The following is a 22,824-nucleotide window of genomic DNA, read 5'->3' as shown; positions in this document are numbered from 1 at the left end:
ATTTGTTTTCAGTGCATGAGACAACCCACTCCATGAAAAACTGATTTTTCAAAACTGCTATTAATTTCTTTGTTCAAAGCTATTTTTAATGAGCAAAAAGAAAGAAAAAAAAAAAAAATCACAGAAGCCACCTTTAAGATGTTCTCTTAAAAGTCTGTTCTCAATGTGCTGAGCAGCAAGTTGCAGAGCTGAATCTATCTGGCTGGTTGTTCAGTGCAGCGGGGCATTTGCCAAGTCTTACATCTTCCACCCAAATCATGCAGCACCAGGAGCCTTGGGAAGTGAAAACACAATGCCTTAAGGAAACCTCATGTAAGGCATTGCAGTTGCTTTGGAAATTATCATATCATATCATCATTATTGTTTATTTTAATTTCTATTTGAATATTTTAATTGTATTTGTTTAGTTTTTATGTTTTTTTAATGTTTTTTTTTTTCTCATGAGAGAGAGAGAGAGACTGTAATAATGTATGCTGGAGGGGGCGGAGCATATAGTGCCCTTTTGTTGATGATGCTGCAAGAGACTGTACTCACTTCTGCCTGTGGGATGCCGAGAGAGACTCTTTACCACAAACCTACATCACATAGAGCTAATCATTTCTGCAAATGTATTTTTATAGGAACATGGGAATTTGGGAATATACTCTTTATTTTACCACCACAACCTGCCTATGGAGTGGTAAGAAACCTAATGGACATTTGATTATGCAATACCTGTGAGCTTTGTGCAGTTATTGGCTCTAATGAAGTCAAAATGTTCAATAATAGTTCGTGTTCGTGTTGCATGTCTGCTGGATTACAAAATTTCAACTGCTACTGTGACATCAAATAATTTTGATGTTTTGGTTTGGGGCTTGTTTATACGAGGATACAGGCCAGAATGGCAATAAGGGTTAATAGGTTAGGACAATATATTCATTGGGTCTGATCAGATGTAAGGTCATGGCTTTATGTTGGCATGTGCAAGTTTATGTATGCTGTATATAACGTGGCTTTAAGTCAGTTTATCTTAATTTTTCTAATTGCTGTGGCTTGTATATTTAAGGTCTCGTTCTGTTACCACTAATTCGTTTTTCAGAAAGTCTTTGAGTGCACTTCCATTAGTGCCCCTGAATATGTGGTTACACTGGATGCTTTGTCTTTGTGCACAATATAGTGTCTCTGATACTAGCGAGTCCAGCTCTCTCATTTCTTTCTTTGACACTCATGAATAAAAAGTGCATCTTGGAATAAAGAAAAAGACTGACGTAAGGATGTCCTCAGTGGAATTAGATTATGAATGGATGTGATCTTAAGGGAATTACACTGGGAGAAAGATCTCATTTATTGTACAGCTAGATGAGAGAGGGCGGTGATTGAACTTTGGGAAAGAAGCTAGAGTTTAGAAAGCTAGTTTAGAACAAGTACTTAACCCTCTGTTTGCATGTTGGTCAAAAATGACCGATATATATATATTATTTCAATGAAATGATTGTACTTTATTTAAGTGTTATGTTTTTAATTAAGACTTTGTATTTTAGTGGATTCTATGATACTAAATTATATTTATGCAGTAGTTATAATCCATTTATTCACTTTTTGAGCATGGACCTGAAAATGAAATTTCCAACTTAAACTGATGTAAATCTTAAAAATTTTGGATCACAGACTTAGGTTTGGTCTCCTTTTAAAGAAAGCACTTGCTGAAGTGAAATAAACTTAAGTGAACTTAAAAAGTTATAAAACTTTTATCTTTATTGTTATGAAAAATGCACAAAAATACCATTTTCAGATTTGATATGAAATATATATATTTTCCAAAACATGTTTTACTATCAAACTGTGAGAAAATCAAAGCCATAAATCTAAACAAGTTGTGTTCCAAATTTGAGGTTGATATCTCAAAAACTGAGCTTTCAGTAAGATTTTGTTTGGGTGCAGTACCAAACGTTTCCAATAGATGAAATTCGTCTCCCATTCATTTCCAATGGCGTCATTTTTGACCATGAACAATACAAGTGTGACTACAAGAATTTTATTTTTTCTTTCTTTTGTGTTCACACACCAGGTGCCAAAATCTTTACCAAGTTTCGTACCATTCCGAAAAAAAAAAAAGTAAAATTTACAAACGGCGGCAGAAGGTTAATCATCTTTAACATAATATCTTGATGAGGTTTATCAAAGTTTTCTGGAAAGAGCACAATGCTGTTCGCTGTCCAAATCTGTCAAATGTAAAACAAAAATACAGGAAGTTAGATGCATACTTAGGGGAAAGTGCTTGAGTCTAATCAGTCAGACTTCCTACTGGAGATTTAATCACTGAAACCCAGCAGAAAAGCTTTGATGAGAGTTTCAGATCAATACACGTACCTCCAAATGAGCTTGAGCAGCTGCCTGTGCTGATGTGCAAGCATTCTCTTGAATATCTCATTCACTTCACGCTGCAAACCTCTTCTGAAAGCAGTTAGCAGTGAAGGTGAATCTCTGCAACCGTGACACATTGTTCATTCTCCGGCAGTGTCACTTCAGGGAGAGCATCAGAGGAGACTCTACAGAGATCCTGATGAAAGACTATAACCCACTGGAGAGACCTGTGTTTAATGACACACAATCACTCACTGTGTATTTCACCTTCAGTCTCATGCAGATTATGGATGTGGTAAGTTTATTCACTCAGTAATAAGAGATGGGACACTGAATATTCCCATTGTTCATGTGACCATGAATGATGCTTTATGATAATCCAAGTAAATTTGTTCCGTTACACCATATCATGTGTCTTGTTCACAAAACCTGGCACTTGTGATGTTGAATTGTTCAGAACATTTCCCAATCAATGCTATGCTTGAATTTTACACTCATGAAAATGCAGCTGTGAGGGATAGATGTACAATGTCATTAATTACTCAACAACCCCTTTCGTTCATTTTTTGAACACAAATGAAGATCTTTTTAATGAAATCTGAACCATTTCTGTCCCTCCATTGACAGTCTATAGTTCATTCTTCATAGTCTATACAACATATTTCATTTTTAGGTGAACTGACCCTTTAAAGCATTTAAAATGTAATCTATAATACATTTTCATTTAATTGCCGTTAACATGCAACTAAGTGTCCATAAACATTACATCGACTTTGCACTTTTGAAGTATATTATTTCAGTAAAAAGTATGCAGAAGTGTACTCTTGTGTCTTAAGAGTTAAGACTATGTAAAATATGATTTATTTATAAAAGTGCATCTTTGTCCATCTACTACAGGATGAGAAGAATCAAGTACTTACAACCAACATCTGGTTACAGCTGGTAAGACATTAACACTCACCGTCAAGTCAAGTCAAATGTTATGTGTATAGCGCATTTCACAATACACATTGTTTCAAAGCAGCTTTACAGAAAGTAATTTTAATATTCATAATATCTTAATGCCTTATAGTCACATTTAGCAGATTAGAGCTGGGTGATAATACTTAACATTTTGTGATGATACAAGTAATCAAGCTGTTGAGATTTGCTATATGGTATATATTACTTTACGTGATTATACTCTATGTATGTAGATATACTTGATATATACACCGGTCAGGCATAACATTATGACCACCTTCCTAATATTGTGTTGGTCCCCCTTTTGCTGCCAAAACAGCCCTGACCTGTTGAGGCATGGACTCCACTAGACCCCTGAAGGTGTGCTGTGGTATCTGACACCAAGATGTTAGCAGCAGATCCTTTAATCCTGTAAGTTGCGAGGTGGAGCCTCCATGGATTGGACTTGTTTGTTCAGCACATCCTACAGATGCTCGATTGGATTGAGATCTGGGGAATTTGGAGGCCAAGTCAACACCTCAAACTTGTTGTTGTGCTCCTCAAACCATTCCTGAACCATTTTTGCTTTGTGGCAGGAGCATTATCCTGCTGAAAGAGCCACAGCCACCAGGGAATACCGTTTCCAAGAAAGGGTGTAAATGGTCTGCAACAATGCTTAGGTAGGTGGTACGTGTCAAAGTAACATCCACATGGATGGCAGGACCCAAGGTTTCCCAGCAGAACATTGCCCAAAGCATCACACTGCCTCCGCCGGCTTGCCTTCTTCCCATAGTGCATCCTGGTGTCATGTGTTCCCCAGGTAAGTGACGCACACACACCCGGCCATCCATGTGATGTAAAAGAAAACGTGATTCATCAGACCAGTGGTGTCTTCAATTGCTCCGTGGTCCAGTTCTGATGCTCACGTGTCCACTGTTGGACAGGGGTCAGCATGGGCACCCTGACTGGTCTGCAGCTATGCAGCTCCATACACAACAAACTGTGATGCACTGTGTATTCTGACACCTTTCTATCAGAACCAGCATTAACTTCTTGAGCAATCTGAGCTACAGTAGCTCGTCTGTTGGATCGGACCACACGGGTCCAGCTTTCGCTGTCTACGTACATCAATGAGCCTCAGCCGCCCATGACCCTGTCGCCGGTTCACCACTGTTCCTTCCTTGGACCACTCTTGATAGATACTGACCACTGCAGACCAGGAACACCCCACAAGAGCTGCAGTTTTGGAGATGCTCTGACCCAGTCGTCTAGCCATCACAATTTGGCCCTCGCTCAAATCCTTACGCTTGCCCATTTTTCTTCTAACACATCAACTTTGAGGACAAAATGTTCACTTGCTGCCTAATATATCCACCCACTAACAGGTGCCATGATGAAGAGATAATCAGTGTGATTCACTTCACCTGTCACTGCTCATAATGTCATGCCTGATCGGTGTATATCTACATATATATAATCTACAGTTTTTATGAAGATCTCTGCGGTCTATTCCATATAAATTGTGTCTAAATTACATTTCTTTGACTTTGCTTCATAAAATAATTGTTATCACAATTTATACATTATAATTTTTAAGCATACATTTCCATGTTGTTCCTGATTCTCTTTATTTTAGTACTGGTATGACTACTATCTTCAGTGGAACTCCTCTGAATATCCTGGAGTGACGAGTGTAAGATTCCCTGACAGTCAGATCTGGAAGCCTGACATCTTACTTTATAACAGGTTTGTTCTTCACTAAGGGGTTCCAAACGCTTTTCCTGTGTAAAGTGTAAATCCTGTTCATGAAGGATTTCTTGAAGGGTGCTAAATTGCCTGGAAAGAAGTGCTGGTAACAGAGATTGGACACTGAGTTTGCACTGTCATGGAAAACAAAGGTTTGGCCTCATTTATCCCTGTCTACTGGAAAAGAAGCATAGATGGTATAGAATTTGCTTCAAGTGAATCTGCCAGAGAAAATGCAGAATTCGCCTCTACATTGAGGTCAAACAAATCAGGTCAGTGAATCACTACACTCTAAAAAATGCTGGGTTAAAAACAACCCAAGTTGGGTTGAAAATGGACAAACCCAGCAATTGGGTTGTTTTAACCCAGCGGTAGGGTTAAATGTTTGCCCAACCTGCTGGGTAGTTTTATTTAACTCAACTATTGTTTAAAAATGACTGTATTGCTTAATTAAAATTAACCCAAAGTATGTTGGAAATGAACATTTATTAATGTTCAATGAATAATTATTAAACAATAAGCATTTATTAAATTGCTTATTAATACAATTTATATTAATAAACTATTAAACTATTAAATTTATATTAATAAAATATTAACGCTTATTAATAAACATTCAACTTTTGTCTATTATTGTTGCCTCTAATTGCATCTGGTTTTTAATTTCCCAACTATTTTGGGTTCATTTTAAGCTAGCTATATAGCAATTTTTAAACAATAGTTGGTTTAAATAAAACTACCCAGCAGGTTGGGCAAACATTTAACCCAACCACTGGGTTAAAACAACCCAATCACTGGGTTTGTCCATTTTCAACCCAACTTGGGTTGTTTTTAACCCAGCATTTTTTAGAGTGTACATGGAAACTAAAATGGAATCAAATGAAACCACTGGTGCAGAGTAGCAATTTCATTTTATTTATTTATTGGTTGTATTGGTCTAGCAGCCTGGACAATCGTGGTATTTTCTGAGACTGAATTCCTTTATTCTTGAACATGCCTCCATTATCTGAATGAGAATTCATTTAGACAAACACATTTACGAAATTGAACATGGAGCAATTTTAATTTGACTGTTTCCTTTTAGTGGTGTAAAATAATGCATTCCATTTATATTGGACTAATCAGAAGTGTTTCTCTGAGATGTTCATATATCACTGTTGTGTTCTCCACAGTGCTGATGAAAGGTTTGATGCCACATTTCATACTAATGTGCTGGTGAACTCCTCCGGTGCCTGCCAATACCTTCCACCAGGTACTTTTCACTGTTTATAGTGCCTCAAGTGATTTTTCCCACTTGGTCTAGAATTTTTTTTATTTTTTTATTCTACAATGGTTGGATTGCTGTGGAAGCCCATTTAAAGCTCAGATGGGTGTGTTCACACCAAGGTTATTATAGTTTTGCATTTTTCATTAGTTTTTATTTTTATTTCATTTTGACTTTTTGTTTTCAAATTCAGTTTAGTTTTAATTAGTTTTTAAAGTGGGTTTGCTAGTTTAATTTAGTTTTTATTTTTTGAAAATGCTTAGTTTTAGTTTAGTTTTTATTAGTTTTAGTGTTAGTTTTAGTCTTTTTTTGTAATTTGGGTTATTTGTCAGGGGCAAGGTTCAAAAAGGTCAGAAAAAGTATTGTGTAATAATAACTCAACAAAAACATCATACAATTTTAGAAAATATTCATTCAAAAATAAAACCAGTACATAAAATGTACATATGGGCACAAATATGTAAACAGTCTCAACACTCCGCAGTAAGTGCAAAATGTGTAAGTGACGTGTGCCAGTAAAAAACCTAAAGAGCCAACAGACTAAAGAAGACATACATTACGGAGCCCCTAAAGGGACATGGTGGTAGAAAAAAAAAAGGGAAGGAAGGAAATTTTACGTGGTGGTGGAAAAAAAATTTGGGATGGGAGGAATTTTTTTTTTTCAAATCTTTTGCGTTCCCTCGCAAAGATGTTTTGCGTTCCCTCGCAAAGATTGCGTTCCCTCGCAAAGATGTTTTGCGTTCCCACGCAAAACTTTTGCGTTCCCTCGCAAAGTTATAATCGTTCCCTTGCTGTGAACTCGGACAAACACTTCCTCTTTAATGTCCCGCTGGCTGACAGTAGTGTTTCAGTTAGTAACATACGTTAATAATGCACACAAATAATGCGCGGCTCATAGAGTTTGAACTTGTTGGACTCAAAAATGAAGAAATGCAGTCAGTGCTTATGTCAAGCAGTTCAGTTGGCAATATATTCACAGATTCGAGCTTCCCGGATTAGTAACTCGTGAGCTAAACGTTGTTAAAAACACAAATGAAGCTACTTCCAATCATAGTAACCTAGACAACAAGCTACAACAACCCAATTTTCCTCAAATGTGTTTTATAATAAATTGGTCTCTATGAGCAGGCGGCGGAGATACACGCCTGAAGGGACCGTCTGAAAAGTGCAAAACCCAACACTTAGTTTGATAAAAAAAAAAATAAAAAAAATGCATAACGTTTATGATTATTAATTATTAAATAAAATAATATAATAATAACTTAACTGTTATTAGTAAAAATATTAAATAAATTGTAATGCCATCAAATCCAGTAAGCCATTATCATGCAAAAGCTGTTGTATGTAAGCTGTGTACCAACATCATTTGTGTAAAGAAGGCCTTTAAGTGCTACTTGCCAAACTAAGTGTTGTAGTACCTATAACCAGCAGGAGAGCAGTGATGTATGAACTGAATTTGGTGCCAGTACAGTATGTTACAGTGAAGTTATTGAGTATTTTTCGTAATATAAAATGAGCAAAAGGGTTTCGGGTTTTGCACTTTTCAGACGGTCCCTTCAGGCGTGTATCTCCGCCGCCTGCTCATAGAGACCAATTTATTATAAAACACATTTGAGGAAAATTGGGTTGTTGTAGCTTGTTGTCTAGGCTACTATGATTGGAAGTAGCTGCATTTGTGTTTTAACAACGTTTAGCTCACGAATTATTAATCCGGGAAGCTCGAATCTGTGAATATATTACCAACCGAACTGCTTGACATAAGCACTGACTGCATTCATTTTTGAGTCCAACAAGTTCAAACTCTATGAGCCGCGCATTATTTGTGTGCATTATTAACGTATGTTACTAACTAAAACACTACTGCCAGCCAGCGGGACATTAAAGAGGAAGTGTTTGTCTGAGCTCACAGCAAGGCAACGATTATAACTTTGCGAGGGAACGCAAAACATCTTTGCGAGGGAACGCAAAACATCTTTGCGAGGGAACGCAATCTTTGCGAGGGAACGCAAAACATCTTTGCGAGGGAACGCAAAACATCTTTGCGAGGGAACGCAAAACATCTTTGCGAGGGAACGCAATCTTTGCGAGGGAACGCAAAACATCTTTGCGAGGGAACGCAAAACATCTTTGCGAGGGAACGCAATCTTTGCGAGGGAACGCAAAACATCTTTGCGAGGGAACGCAAAACATCTTTGCGAGGGAACGCAAAACATCTTTGCGAGGGAACGCAATCTTTGCGAGGGAACGCAAAACATCTTTGCGAGGGAACGCAATCTTTGCGAGGGAACGCAAAAGATTTGAAAAAAAAAAATTAACTTGCTATAGTAGCAATCGCTTCTCGCGTCATTTAATCTATAATTTTATTTTATTTTAGTTAGTTTTGCCAAACACACATTACAGTTTTAGTTAGTTATCGTTTTTTTGTAATGCCTCGTTTTTATTTTATTTCAGTTAACGACAATGTTTTTTCCCACCTAGTTTTCGTTTTTTTCGTTCGTTTTTGTTAACGATTATAACCTTGGTTCACACTTGTAGTTTGGTTCTCTTGGTTCTTTTGGTCTGGACCAAAAAAGAAAATGATAGGCTACATTTAGTTCTTTTACAGCTTTTATGGCGCATGTTTTGTTACGGAACTTACTGAACATCCAAACAATGCTGTGTGCTGGGCTAAATGTGTTCGTATTGTGGTATTTTTACCAGTTGAGAACTTGCGAAGAGTTTATAAAATGTGTAAAGGAGTAATAACAGTGGCAGGAATTCCTCTGTCACACACAAACACAGATCTGCTGCAAGGAGATGCGGTTCAAACGCCTGCACCGAACAGTAAAGCAGTAAGTATACTTTGTTTTTTTTTACACGTATGCTAGTGTATGTGCACAGTCGAATGCACAGCCTTGCAAAGCATACTTCATTTAACTCGTATGCATACACCGCCGTTTGACGCATTCGCAGTTTTAAGCAATCTCTCGCTATGAGTTACAACCCATGTAAACATCTTTGTATTCTTTCATGCTAGAGTTTTACAAATGAGGGTACTTTCTAACCTCTTCACACAATCTCTGGTCTATGTAGGCCTCCATTGTCACTGTAGCTTGCATGTGTTCTGATCGGTTGTGTTTGTGCAGTTTTTCTTTGACTACCTTGTGAATCGATATCCCCAAGGCACGGTTGCCACCTTGTGGATAAAATAATTACTGGAAAAAGAATGTCCGGTTACAAAAAACGTACAGTACGTGCATACTATTCTTATGATGAAATTCGCGTCACGTGCACTGTACGCTGACCCTCGCGTACGCGTAAAAAGTGAAGTATACTTTGGGCTTAATGGGCAACATTGTGACTATGACAAGAAGAGCCTGGATTTCTTGAGCATTCTGTCCTTTTTTTATGGTCGAATCTTGTGACATCACGTCCTTAGATGTCTTTGGTCCATATTGCTTTCATGTTTCAGTCGAACCGCACCAGAGTTCGATTGTTTTGTGTCCAACAGGGTTGGGATTGCAGTGTTCAACAGTTCACACTTATTCAAATGAACCACATTAACAGAGCATTCGTTTTAGGGTGTGTTCACACTTGGCAGGTTTGGTTTGATAAAAACGAACTCTAGTGCGATTGCTCTGTTAGTTCGGTTCATTTGAATAAATGTGAACACTGCCATCCAAACCCAGGTGTGCAACAAACAAGTGAGCTGAAAAGGTGGGACTCGCTCCGCTTCCAAACTCTGCTGCAGTTCGACTGAAATATGAACGCAACATGGAACAAAAACATGTAAACGAACCAAAAACAGGACGTGATGTCATAGGATGCGACCCTAAAAAGGACAGGATGCTCAAGCGTACCTGGTTCTTCTCGTCATAGTCGCGATGTTGCGTCTGAACAACGTCTCCTTGCTGCTTTTTTGACTCCTTTACACATTTCATAAGCTTTTCACAAGTTCTAAGCAGGTCAAAATACCATCATATGTAACAGCGAGTGCATTTAGTCCAGGACACAGCATTGTTTTGGATGCTCGACAAGTTCAATCACAAAATATACGTCATAAAAGACCTTTTTTTTTTTTTTTTTTTTATATATATATATCTTTAGGTTTGGTGTTAAAAATGACAGTGTCAATGCTAAGTGAATCAGGACTAAATATATTATTTTCTTTTTTGGTCTCGACCAAAAGAACCAAGAGAACCAAATCGAGCCCCAAAGCTGCCAAGTGTGAACACACTAAAGTATAAACTCTATAAAGTCACATTTACAAAGAAATAAAGTCACAATTACCTGGCAGAAACACATCACTACTCATTTAATTTTGATAAGCTCAATATTATAAGACACTTTTTTTGCTGTGGAAATAAAATTTATATTGGTAACAAATAATTATGTGTGAGAAATAGGATATTTATGCAATGGTGTCACAAACCAGAATCAATAAGTGTCAGTGAAATAAAATCTTTTGTATTGGCCAGCACAACAACATGAACCAAAAACATTACGTAGTGCACCTTTAAATTTATTTCTTTTATGCAAGAAAATCAGCAAGTATGATTATATGGAAAGCTAAAGTTGTTACTTATATTTTTAGTTTAAAGAGTTGTCTCATTGATAAACTATCTGATGTGAATGGAGATCTGCCTGTGCGGCATTTGCCCCCACTGCATCCTTTACTTTTCACCTCTTGTTTCTTGCTGTGAAAGCTTTAGCAGGCTCTGTCCTGAGATAAACATTTGATTCATGAGCAGATGTAGTCCTGGCAGTGAGTTTGCAGTAAATTCTCTATGTGGTGACATTGAAAAGATTGCCTCCTCTTGAACCTCCATAAAGCTTTGTCAGATGCCTAGTTATGCTTTATGGCAATGAAAGAACATGGATGGAAGATGATGTACTGAACCATCCGTGCTAAACTAAATTACATACGCATGTCTTTACTGGGACCTTGAATGTATGTTGTGGCAGTCTTCTAATTGAACAGTTCCCCAGATGTTCATTTTCATCAACGTTATGGTTCATATAGATCAAATTTTCACATTTTTGCATGAGATTGTTATTTATAATAATGTTCCTACCATTGCAGTAATAGTAATGATGAACAATGATATGCATTTTTATTATAGTTTTTACTATTATGGCTATAAAGTGCTCTCAGATGTGCTGCGGGTTGTTTTATTACCCTGCAATGAAAATGTTCCACAGCAGTCAGCTCACATATATGTTCACAGGGATATTCAAAAGCACCTGCCACATCGATGTTCGCTGGTTCCCCTTTGATCTTCAGAGGTGTGATTTGAAATTTGGCTCCTGGACGTATGGGGGATGGTCTCTGGACCTGCAGATGATTGATGCTGACATCACAGGATATATCGCTAATGGAGAGTGGGACCTTGTGGGTAAGGTGATATACTTATATATATGTATGTATATTTAATAGAACAGACATTTCTCTTACAGACTTTATCAGTATTTTATTGTTTTCATTGCTTACAGTATTTTAGCCTTCCCTTGTAAAAAAGTGCACTTAAAATCTTAAAAGTATATTTTTTCCCCCCAAAAAAATATATCTGTAGATAATATTAATGAAACAAAAGGCTACTTAATTGTATTTAAAGGATTAGTACCACTTTCAAATAAACTTTTCCTGATAATTTACTCACCCCCATGTCATCCAAGATGTTCATGTCTTTCTCTCTTCAGTCGAAAATAAATTAAGGTTTTTGATGAAAACATTCCAGGTTGAAGGTCAAAATTACAGTTTCAATGCAGCTTCAAAGGGCTTTAAACGATACCAGACGAGGAATAAGGGTCTTATCTAGCGAAACAATCAGTCATTTTCGAAAAAAATACAACTGTATATGCTTTATATAAACAAACGTTCACCTTCTACACTCAAGTTTGTACAAAAAACTATTTAGTTGAATGAACAAAAGAATTCAAGTAAAGTTGACAAAATTTCTTTGAGTAAATACAAATCATTTGAACGTCACTGTTACATAATATTTATATGTGCAGTTTACTTAATAATGTTATGTTGATTTTTTGAATAATCATTTAAATAAAAAGGATACAACATATCAGAATGCAGCCCCTTACCCCAAAATGCACTCAAAAAAGGACTAATTGAACAAACTCAATTGAATTGAGAGCAGGAATTTCATCCTATATAAACATGCGTATATGAGCGCTCACAGCCTAAACACAGGCGACGCTCTTCTGCATGATGGTAACCACAAAATTAAAAAACATTACAGAAACTACTCTAAATGTCCAACATAACTGAACATTAAACACTAACATAAACTAACAACATATTTCCCTTTACTGAAAAACACATAAAATAACACTTTAATCCCCAATGTTAAGTTGACTGAACACTTACTAAGTAAAGCTGACAATACTCAATTTTAGTAGAAACAACACAGTTAAATTACGTTCATGTAGTTACATGAGTTTTTTAAGTAATGTGAACAAGGGTGGTTTGAGTGAAACTAACAACAGTGAAAGTTCTTTTTTTTTGAGTGTAAGTGCCTCTGCCAAAACCGCATTTCTGTATTCTCCAAAAAGTTTACGCTGTATGTCCTACGCCTTCCCTATTCTACTTACGGAACGAACGCAGCACCAGTTACATTTTTAGATGTAACCGTAAGTAGAATAGGGAAGGCGTAGGACATACAGCGTAAACTTTTTGGAGAATACAGAAATGCGGTTTTGCCGGAGGCACTTAGAAGGCGAACGTTTGTTTATATGAAGTATACAGTTGTATTTTTTTCGATAAATGACTGACTTGATTTCACTAGATAAGCCCCTTATTCCTCGTCTGGTATCGTTTAAAGCCTTTTGAAGCTGCACTGAAACTGTAATTTTGACCTTCAACCATCTGGAGGCCATTGAAATTTTATTTAAAAGTGAACTAATCCTTTAAAGAGAGCACATTTTTATGACTGTTTCTTTTAAAAATGCACTTTTATAACTAAAATTTTTACTTTAAAATACATTTTGTTTAAAGAAGCTTGACACTTTCTTGATGTGTTGACTAAAGTACATATTTAAAATTCTCAACTGTAGTATGTTATTCGATATTACATTTAAATGAATATATTTAAAATTGTACTAAACTGCCAATTTATTGTTGCAAATGACATACAAGTTTCAATAGAAATGACATTAAAGTATATCTTAATTATTATAAATGCTTGTCAGTACATTCAGCAATACACTTTAAACATATTTCAAAGACAATAGAATTTTGAAATTACATATAAAGATTTCAGCTACATTTAATATAAATTTAAACTATAATATATTTTCATGCAATTAACTGTCCAAAAACATCACGTTCAGTTTCAAAGTACATTTCAGTAATAAGTACTCTTTTTAAAAGTTTGCTAAAGTTTACTTCTTTTTCACAAGGGTTATCAAGCTCAGTAGTATGGAAGCTTGTTATAAAAAATAAAAAAGGTGTAATTGCAGCTTTTTATCATGCAATTTTAACTTTTAATTTTTTTTCTCAGAATTGCATGATATAAACTCACAATTATGAGATAAAGTCAGAATTGCCACTTTTGTATCAGTCTTTTTTTTTTACCTCAGAAATGGACTTTATAACTCGCCATTGCAAACTTATATCCCACAATTCTGAGAAAAGAAGTCAGAATTTCCAGTTTACATCTCACAATTCTGAAATTATAACTCGCAATTGAGAGAAAAAAGTCAGAAGTGTGAGATAAAAAGTCGCAAATACCTTTTTTATTTTTATTTAGTGGTGGAAACAAGCTTCCATACAATAGTTCAACTCTGTTATGGGAAATTAATCCCAGTGATCTGTTTTTGTTTAACTCTGACAGCATCGCATTTGCTAATTGCGATATTAATGGCGATATTAAGCATTTTTGCACTGACCTTCAACCTTGTGACAGTCGACCCATGACTGTAAGGTGAATGTACAGTAACAGGTGTGATTGGTCATTTCACAAAACATTCCCTTTATAAGGTTGCCAATAATATGTACTGTAGAGGTTCCAGGTCGAAGGAATGAGAGATTCTATGACTGCTGCAAGGAGCCGTACCCAGATGTGACTTTCACTGTGGTGATGCGGAGACGGACGCTATACTACGGTCTTAATCTGCTTATTCCCTGTGTGCTCATCTCTACTCTGGCTCTGCTCGTCTTCCTGTTGCCTGCTGACTCAGGCGAGAAGATCTCTCTTGGTGAGCTACACACAGAATGACTCTGTCATCATTTTAAAATGTTAATGTGCACTTTACAAATCTGTAATTAGTTTGAAATGTCATGTTTTCCTAAATATCCTTGACTTGAATTTTTGGGAAGGAAAAACTGTTTCTACCTTCCACTCCTTTTGGGAAACCACCAAGACATTATCTGCTTTTCCACCGTCAAGCCAAACCATTCTCATTGCTTAAAGGAATAGTTCACCCAAAAATGAAAATTACCCCATGATTTACTCACTCTCAAGCCATCCTAGGTGTATATGACTTTAACCTTTCAGAGGAATACAATCGGAGTTATATTAAATAATGTCCTGGCTCTTCCAAACTTCATAATGGCAGTGAATAGAGGATGAGATTTTGAAGCCCAAAAAAGTGCATCCATCCATCATAAAAGTACTCCAGACGGCTTCGGGGGGTTCATAAAGGCCTTCTGAAGCAAAGCGATGGGTTTGTGTAAGAAAAATATCCATGTTTAAAAGTTTAAATACTAAAATAACTAGCTTCCAGTAAGGGCCGTACGCGAGTTGACTTGCACCACAAGAATAACCCCTGACGCGATGTTTGAAGCAGGAGTATCATAAGCTTTGACGGCTCTCGCTGTTCAAACAATTGAGGCTGTGCAACAAACTCAAGCTCCTCTTCTCTTATATCGAAATCCTCAGACATTTCTCTTTAAAAATTCCCATTTAGAGGTCACTCTTTCGCTGTAAATTGTAAATTGTCTGCCGGAAGCTAGTTATTTTAATTTTTAAAGTTTTAAATATGGATGTTTAATGCATCGCTTTGCTTCAGAAGGCCTTTATTAACCCCTCAAAGCTGTGTCGATATCTTTTATGATGGATGGATGCACTTTTTGGGCTTCAAAATCGCATCCTCTATTTACTGCCATTATAAAGCTTGGATATTATTTAACATAACTCTGATTGTGTTCTTCTGAAAGTCATATACACCTAGGATGGCTTGAAGATGAGTAAATCATGGGGTAATTTTTTGGGTGAACTATCCCTTTAACTGTTTCATTCGATTCCATATGGTTTCAATTTCCACTGTGGTTCTGATAATGGATTCCGCTTTGGAATGTAATACAAATCTGTCAGTTGTTGCCTTGATAATGAGTTTACAGATGGTATGAGATGTAAATGGGGTCTGCGTTTTGAAGCATGATCATATTTTTTTTTTTTTTTTTTTTTTTTTCATTTCACTCATATACTGCGCTTGGCCAACTACAGAGAAACTGGTAGCCAGGCAATAGACAAGTGACCAACCCTGAGCTGCAACGTCACTACACGCATTCTAGAATTCCAGGCCAAGCTCAAGTGGAAATATAACTGTAAACGTTCCTCACCGTTCTTTGAACTGTTTGGCCTAACAGTGGAAAAGCGCCTTTTGAAAGAAATGAAACACTTCACCTTTAAAAGGGGTTTATTATGGGAGCCTCACTCTTGTACTGCTGTAAATGGAAGTGCATAAATGTCACATTTGCCATTTTGAATCATTAATTTTATTTCTCACACTTCCTTTTTTTGCTGACTTAGTGAAATATCCACATTTAAACCAACATCATATGAAATTCATTTTGGCACAGGCGGCACACGATTTATGTCGGCATCCCTGTAAGCTACTGTAAGTGGCGTGTAGTGAGATTGATGGCTTACCAAAGATCGCTTCAGTGATTAATGCAGTTGGAGAGCTTTGAAGGCCAAATGCCTCAATTTATCTGGCCTGCAGGATTTATTTTAGAGGATGCTGTCGCACCGAGTGAGGGAGCGCTCTGGAAGAGACTGAACCCACCGCAGAACGCATTTTTTTTTTTTTTTCATTTTGTCATTCCTAAATGGTATTAGTGTGGTGAGGCTGCCAACATTACTTTCCACCGAGTGAGTCATTGGCCGTTGCTCTGTGAGTTACTCAAGATCAATACTCTAAATACCAGCAGTTAGCCGACTGTGTATGATACAGTACTTTTAAGTTTCACCTTATATAGCTCTGCTTATTTTCTGATCTAATTAGGGCACTCAATTATGTATTTTGCATTCTCTTGGGTCATCTTGACAGTAGCTACAGTATACTGGGGATAGTTGCTAGTTTTTTTACTCCAACTGAATATTTCTCATAATGACAGTTACTGTATAGTCAAATGTTAGAGAGATAGAATTCACAGAAATATAGTGTAGTGTACTCTAGCTGTTTGAAACACATATGTATATACATACATATATGTAGTTCAGTGAAACTCTAGATGGCACAGGCTGAAAATCTGCAAGCAGTCACATAATTACTACATGGCACAAGCTGATTGTCCTCTGCTAATTCTCCAGCCAACTTGCCTCCACCTCCCCAGCTCCACCTGCCTAGATCTGCTACGGGATTTACATATGCCTATTAATGCAACAGCATCATATCTTGCATGTTCACAGCAGCTTGTCTGTATCTTTTGGCAGTAGCAGCAAGTCCATACTTGTCCATGTCCATATGTGTAGCAGATTTAGTCCGCCAAGACCAAATACATTAACATTGTCATATCTAATATGCTAAAACTATTCAGAGTTACCACTAGCCCAAGTTTCCTCTCTTTATTTGTCTTCAGTGTTGTGATTTCATTTGAAAACTGTCACAGTGTTGGAGGGGGAGTAATATATATATATATATATTTTGATTGTCAGGGATCACCGTCCTGCTCTCATTGACAGTTTTCATGCTTCTGGTAGCAGAGATAATGCCGGCGACATCAGACTCTGTACCCTTAATAGGTGAGTCAAATTTGTAATGATGATTTGTGATCAAATAGTTTTGTACTTTCTAATAATTTATTTGGTTAAACCACTTTGCAAAACCTTTATTAATCACTGTAAAGGAGAGCTTTTGTATTGGAGTAAAACTGTGAGTTTGAAGCTTTATCTGTATAACATTCAGGAACACTTTTATGCGATGATTCAAATGACTCATTTGAACCAGTTCATTGATACACCCCATCTCAATAAAAGAATTTGTTCAAATAAACTTCACAACATTTCTGACCTGCCCTATTAGGCACTTGTTAAAAAGAAGTGCACTTCAAATCTTAACTACTTGCAGATAATGTAATATTAATGAAATAAAAGGCCAATTAAGTGTACTTAAAGAGTACACTCTAATGACTGTTTCTTAACACACTTTTAAAAAGTCCACTTTGTAATGTCTAATTATAAAAAAGTTTTACTTTAAAATACTTTTGTCATGTTTAAAGGTACTAAACTAACATACTAAATCATGTTAAGTACTTGACTTAGACTAAATTGCTAAAAAAAATTGCAACTTAACTGAAATTTAAGTGATTTCATAATCGATTAATTTTGGAACACTGTTATTTTCCATTTATTTTTGTTTTTGCTTTGAGACCATCTTTTTTGTATAAAGCACAATACAAATAAATGTAACTTGACTTAATTTTTTTGTCTTTAGTAGGTTTTTCTCTAGTTTGTTCATGTAATTCTCTCTATCCTCTGATTAGCTCAGTATTTCGCCACCACCATGGTGATTGTTGGACTGTCTGTGATAGCCACAGTCTGGGTATTACAATACCACTACCATGATCCTGATGGAGGAAAAATGCCAAAATGGGTGAGGCTCTTGTTCTTGCTTCTATTTCTATTTGACGTATAAACCCATCTGGTTGAATTTAGTAGTTTAATGTTTACTTCCATGTTTGTGTTTGGAAAACAGTGGTATATACAGGTTTCGTACACAAATTTACCAATAATTTTCCTTGAATTTTTCATGACACTTGAGGCAAATATTCATGTCCTAATGTTCCGTTTTTATGTATACATGTAAACTAAGAATAAAATGTAATTTTCTTTACATTTAAAAAAAAACCAAAAAACAAAACAATTATCTCACCTAAATTCTAAATATTTTCTCACTCTTTGTATTTGTGTTTTACAATGTTTTTTTTTTTTTTTTTTTTGCAAAAGCTTACAGACAGCACAAGGAAGCTTGATTTAAAATTTTGAATTGAATTTACAAACAGTCAGTAAAATATGAACAAATAAATTACAAGCAGTAGTACAAATATGTACAAAAGAATAAAGATAGAAATTAAAGTTCTTTTAGGTGGGCCTAACAGTAGTATTCAGGTACAGAAATACTACAGCAATTGAATAATCAAATGAAAAATAACACTAGAAAGTCTTCACTGTATATTAAAAAACATAAATTTACTGTAAATTGAAAACAGATTAATCCTTAAAGTTACAAAAGTTATTCATTCAAGAGCAGTGAGTGATTTTCTCTTTGACTTTTGTTGTTTGATCACCGTTAATGACACAGATGGCAGCATGTTTTTTAGGCTGCTGTCACTTTAAGAGTGAATGCATGGATCCAAGGCCGTTTACACCTGGTATTAAGATTTTGGTCAATTGAATCACAAGTGGATGGCGCTAAATACAGGTGTAAACATGGTTTAAAACGTTTTGAGCTTGTTCACTTTTGACCGCATCCAGAGATAGTTGAAAACCCATTCGACAGGATTACTTTCGTAGTCTAGACGCTCATGTGGTTGAATGTGTTCAGACAGCCTCAAAACCACCTACTCTACACCGACTGACCTAATGCCAAACATTATTGGAAGCGCTCTAGCCAGACAGGATTTAAACTTTGACGACTGAAAACCCAAGTTTGGTTTGAAGATGAAAAATGTACCAAGCACAATGTTCTCTCAACGTTCCTGATTTCTAACACGCATTCACAGCGTTTGGTGTGGACTTGCAGCTGTCAGAGCAGAAACGAAAGCTGATGCCCCATGTTTTTCCGTCATTTCTGGGCACATTCATATGTACATTGCATGAGCTTATTTTGTTCAATAGATTAAAAGATCTGAAAAAAAAAAAAAAACTTATATTTACCTACCCAAATACCCTCCCCTCAAAGAAATCAGGACAGAAATGTTTGAAAGTGGACAAAAGAGATGAATTAACACACCAGGTGTAAACAAGAATGCGTCTTCCTCCTCCACTTGTGATCCGATCGACCAAAACGCATCCTAATACCAGGTGGAAACAGGGCCCAATATACTAATACACACATGTTTTCTCTCTCAAATGTTTCCGTTCACTTAAGACATAATTGACTTTGTTAAAGAGGATACTTAAGAAGACTTAAAAAGACTTGCAAAAGATAAACTGATGCAAAACTTGCCCGACTGGGTGAGTGACAATTCTGTCAATTGTCCAGAGAGTGTGCAGCTCGCTTGTAGTGCAGCCATTTGTGCATCATAAGAGAGAGAAAGCAAGGGAGAGAGAAGACAAAATCAGGCCTGGAAATTGCTATTTTAAAACTCCACGACTTTTCATAAACATACAAACCCTGTATTTAACAGTTAATTTTCCCATTAGACCCGTGTGGTGCTGTTGAACTGGTGCGCCTGGTTCCTGCGGATGAAGAGGCCCGGCGAGGACAGAGTTCGCTCAGCTTGTCACAATAAGCAGCCGCGCAGCAGCTTCTCCAGCGTGGATCTGAACATCAGCACTGGAGCCGCACAGTCCACCAACGGAAACCTGCTGTACATCGGCTTCCGTGGAATGGACACTATTCACTACGCCACTTCACCAGATTCAGGGGTGATCTGCAGCCGGCTCGTCGCCGCAGGTGAGGAGGATGTGCTGCTCCCTGGGGCTCAGGCGTCTTCCGTTAGCAGCGGCCCTGGCGAAACTGACATCTCCAAAATCTTAGATGAGGTTCGGTACATTGCCAAACGCTTCCGGGACCAAGACGAGGAAGAGACTTTGTGTAACGAGTGGAAGTTTGCAGCATCTGTTATTGACCGTCTTTGTCTCATGGCCTTTTCCCTGTTCACCATTCTCTGCACCATTGGTATCTTAATGTCTGCCCCGAACTTCGTAGAGGCCATATCTAAAGATTTCTTCACCTGAGGCCTAGGCTCTATTGCAGTTATTTTTTACTTCTCAGAGCCTCTTAAGTGTGTAACAATATATTTCTTTTATAGATTAACTCTCTAAAGTTTGACATGAAGGAAATGGTTCACCCAAAAGTGAAAATTAACTGGTTGTATTTGTATGGGAAAATTGTATGGGAAAGAGCAGCATGAACATTCTGCTCAACATCTCCTTATATATTTCACGCAACAAAGAAAAGAAAAGGTGATTAATGAAATGATGAACTGTTCCTTCTAGACTGGTCTCAACAGATGTTTTTATGTGTTTGTGTAGTAGTGGCTCTATAAATTGACGTATTATTGTAGTGTGGACCAGAGACAAGACTGTAGCCTTAAATGCACTTTATAAAAGCTTATTTTTTGTTTCTGGTTGTTATAAGTTTAACTATTTGCTTCACAAAATCAACATGCATCTATGAGTTTCTGTATTGTTGTATCTGCATCATGATTCATCTTTAGTAATCACTGCTGTTTTTATATCTTCACGTACATGTCATTATTCCAGTATAGTAATTACTGGTAAATCAGTCCATGTATGTGATGATATGAAGGTGGAGATTTCTAAATATATTTCTTTCAAAATATTGTACAGTATAATGACAAATAAACATATTTTTGTAGGTTGAATCTGTGTTTCTGGGTTGTCTCGTCTTTCCGTCTAACTTTGTTCTCATCTTGTTTGGTGTCTAGATAGGGAGTAATGCCTCCATCTGGTGGCTGGTAATGAAACGGTGTAAAATGAACACATTGCAAAAGCTGCATAGTTTTGGGACACAAATGTAGAGTTACACACTGCAGGACTGTGGCAGACATTACCATATGCCTTTTTGAATTTTTTAGATGTTATTTTTGTGTCTGTGTGCTTTCTCTCTCTCTCTCTTACCATATATCCAGCTTAAATTTAAAGTAATCCAATTAAAATCTAGAAAAAAGTTTTATGTCGTATTTAAACTTATATGCAGTATAAATTGGTTCTTTCATAGTTGACTAAATAAGTAAATCCGATGAAATTATGTTGGATATACATTTACATTTATTCATTTGACAAACACATTTATCCAAACCAACTTACAAATAAGGAACATCACAAACAATGAAGCAACAATATTTGCAGTACACATTGGCAAGTTTTAATCTATAGTTTACTACACAAGATTTTGTTTATGGTTGTGGGTTTGTTAAAGGCACAATATGTAAGATTTTTATATTAAAATATTCAAAAAACAATTGCATAGTGTTATATACTTCGTTCAGCTGTGTACTTACATTATCCTGAATGTTTCCAAGAATTTGTAAATTCTGAGAAATTCACAATTTTTAATAGCGCCCGTCCCTCCCTTGTCACTTGTCGCCTGTCAATGACGTAATATCTGCGTTATCCCTGGTTTCCCCTTGTACTGCATAGTAAACATGGCAACAGACGCGGACAGCTGCGTAACGTCTAGCGGCACATTGTTGTTTCGTTCGAACATTATGGACCATGGCAAGCAAACTTTGGGACAAAAGGAGGAATAAAACCAGGATCAATATCGGCGTGGCGTTTCAGAGATGGCAAGAGCTTTGCAATAAACTTTGACTTGACAGAGACACCGCTCTTGCACGTTATTAGACAGGTAAGCAAATGTACATAAGACGAATCAATGTTATATAGCTCAACACGATGAAATGTTAGAATATCATCATTATGATATTCTTTTTTTTTTTGAACAATGTGTTTATTGTTTTTAATTATACATGACAGGTAACAGGGAAACACATTTCCAATTTGTCACAGTTATTTCCCACCCCAACAATAGAACACATCACTCGTTCCTCCCATATAGAAATACACAAAAGTCTCAAACAAGAAACAAACTAAATGCAAAACAGCTATCACAGGGTACCCAAAAACCAAATATACATTACTGTACTTTACACATAAGTTACATTTTCCTGCAAAACACAAAACAGAAACTAACAAACACTCATACAAAGTTACATCTCCTGTAATAAATAACCAATATTATTGTTGTTAATGTAGTAGTTAAATGGCTTCCATATTTCTTCATATACACCCATTTTTAGAGATCGACCGATATGGGTTTTTCTATAGCCGATGCCGATGCCGATTTTTAGAGGTCAGGGTCAGCCGATGGCCGATATGTGCTGCCGATTTTTAGGGCCGATATCTTGAAGTTTTCCCCTTCATTTGCATGCTAAAATGTCACACTAATAACAAGTGGATGCACAACATTTCTAAACTTAAACATTATTTATTGAACACTGACTTGAACCATCTCTCGAATCTTAATCTTTTTGTGCACTGCACTGTATTAAAATAAAATATTTATCCAAAGTTAACCAAACAAATCAATAAACTGACCAAGTATTAAATATATAAAACAGG

The 22,824-nt window shown here is 36.5% G+C and overlaps 1 protein-coding gene across 1 annotated transcript; it reads left to right on the top strand.

Annotated features, from left to right (window-relative positions):
• The first annotated feature begins 211 nt into the window (after positions 1-211).
• Positions 212-21,065, top strand: chrna7a (cholinergic receptor, nicotinic, alpha 7a (neuronal)). Its single transcript, XM_048185577.1, has 10 exons — positions 212-679; positions 2,498-2,638; positions 3,241-3,285; positions 4,922-5,031; positions 6,204-6,283; positions 11,503-11,670; positions 14,291-14,485; positions 17,170-17,256; positions 17,997-18,106; positions 19,879-21,065. The coding sequence occupies exons 1-10, from the start codon at positions 467-469 to the stop codon at positions 20,413-20,415; spliced, it is 1,686 nt and encodes a 561-aa protein (XP_048041534.1). The 5' UTR covers positions 212-466; the 3' UTR covers positions 20,416-21,065.
• Positions 21,066-22,824: the final 1,759 nt, after the last annotated feature.

Source organism: Megalobrama amblycephala, linkage group LG3 (genome assembly GCF_018812025.1).
Source record: "Megalobrama amblycephala isolate DHTTF-2021 linkage group LG3, ASM1881202v1, whole genome shotgun sequence".
NCBI lineage: Eukaryota > Metazoa > Chordata > Actinopteri > Cypriniformes > Xenocyprididae > Megalobrama > Megalobrama amblycephala.
Note: the sequence above shows the minus strand (reverse complement) of the source record. Positions and strands in the feature narration are given on the sequence as shown.

Bases quoted from the DNA above. Each gene is read 5' to 3' on its own strand.
- chrna7a (XM_048185577.1), top strand. From the start codon at position 467: ATGTATGCTGGAGGGGGCGGAGCATATAGTGCCCTTTTGTTGATGATG. The intron at 17,257-17,996 runs GTGAGTCAAATT...TCCTCTGATTAG, and splicing joins AGACTCTGTACCCTTAATAG to CTCAGTATTTCGCCACCACC. The intron at 18,107-19,878 runs GTGAGGCTCTTG...TTTTCCCATTAG, and splicing joins GAGGAAAAATGCCAAAATGG to ACCCGTGTGGTGCTGTTGAA.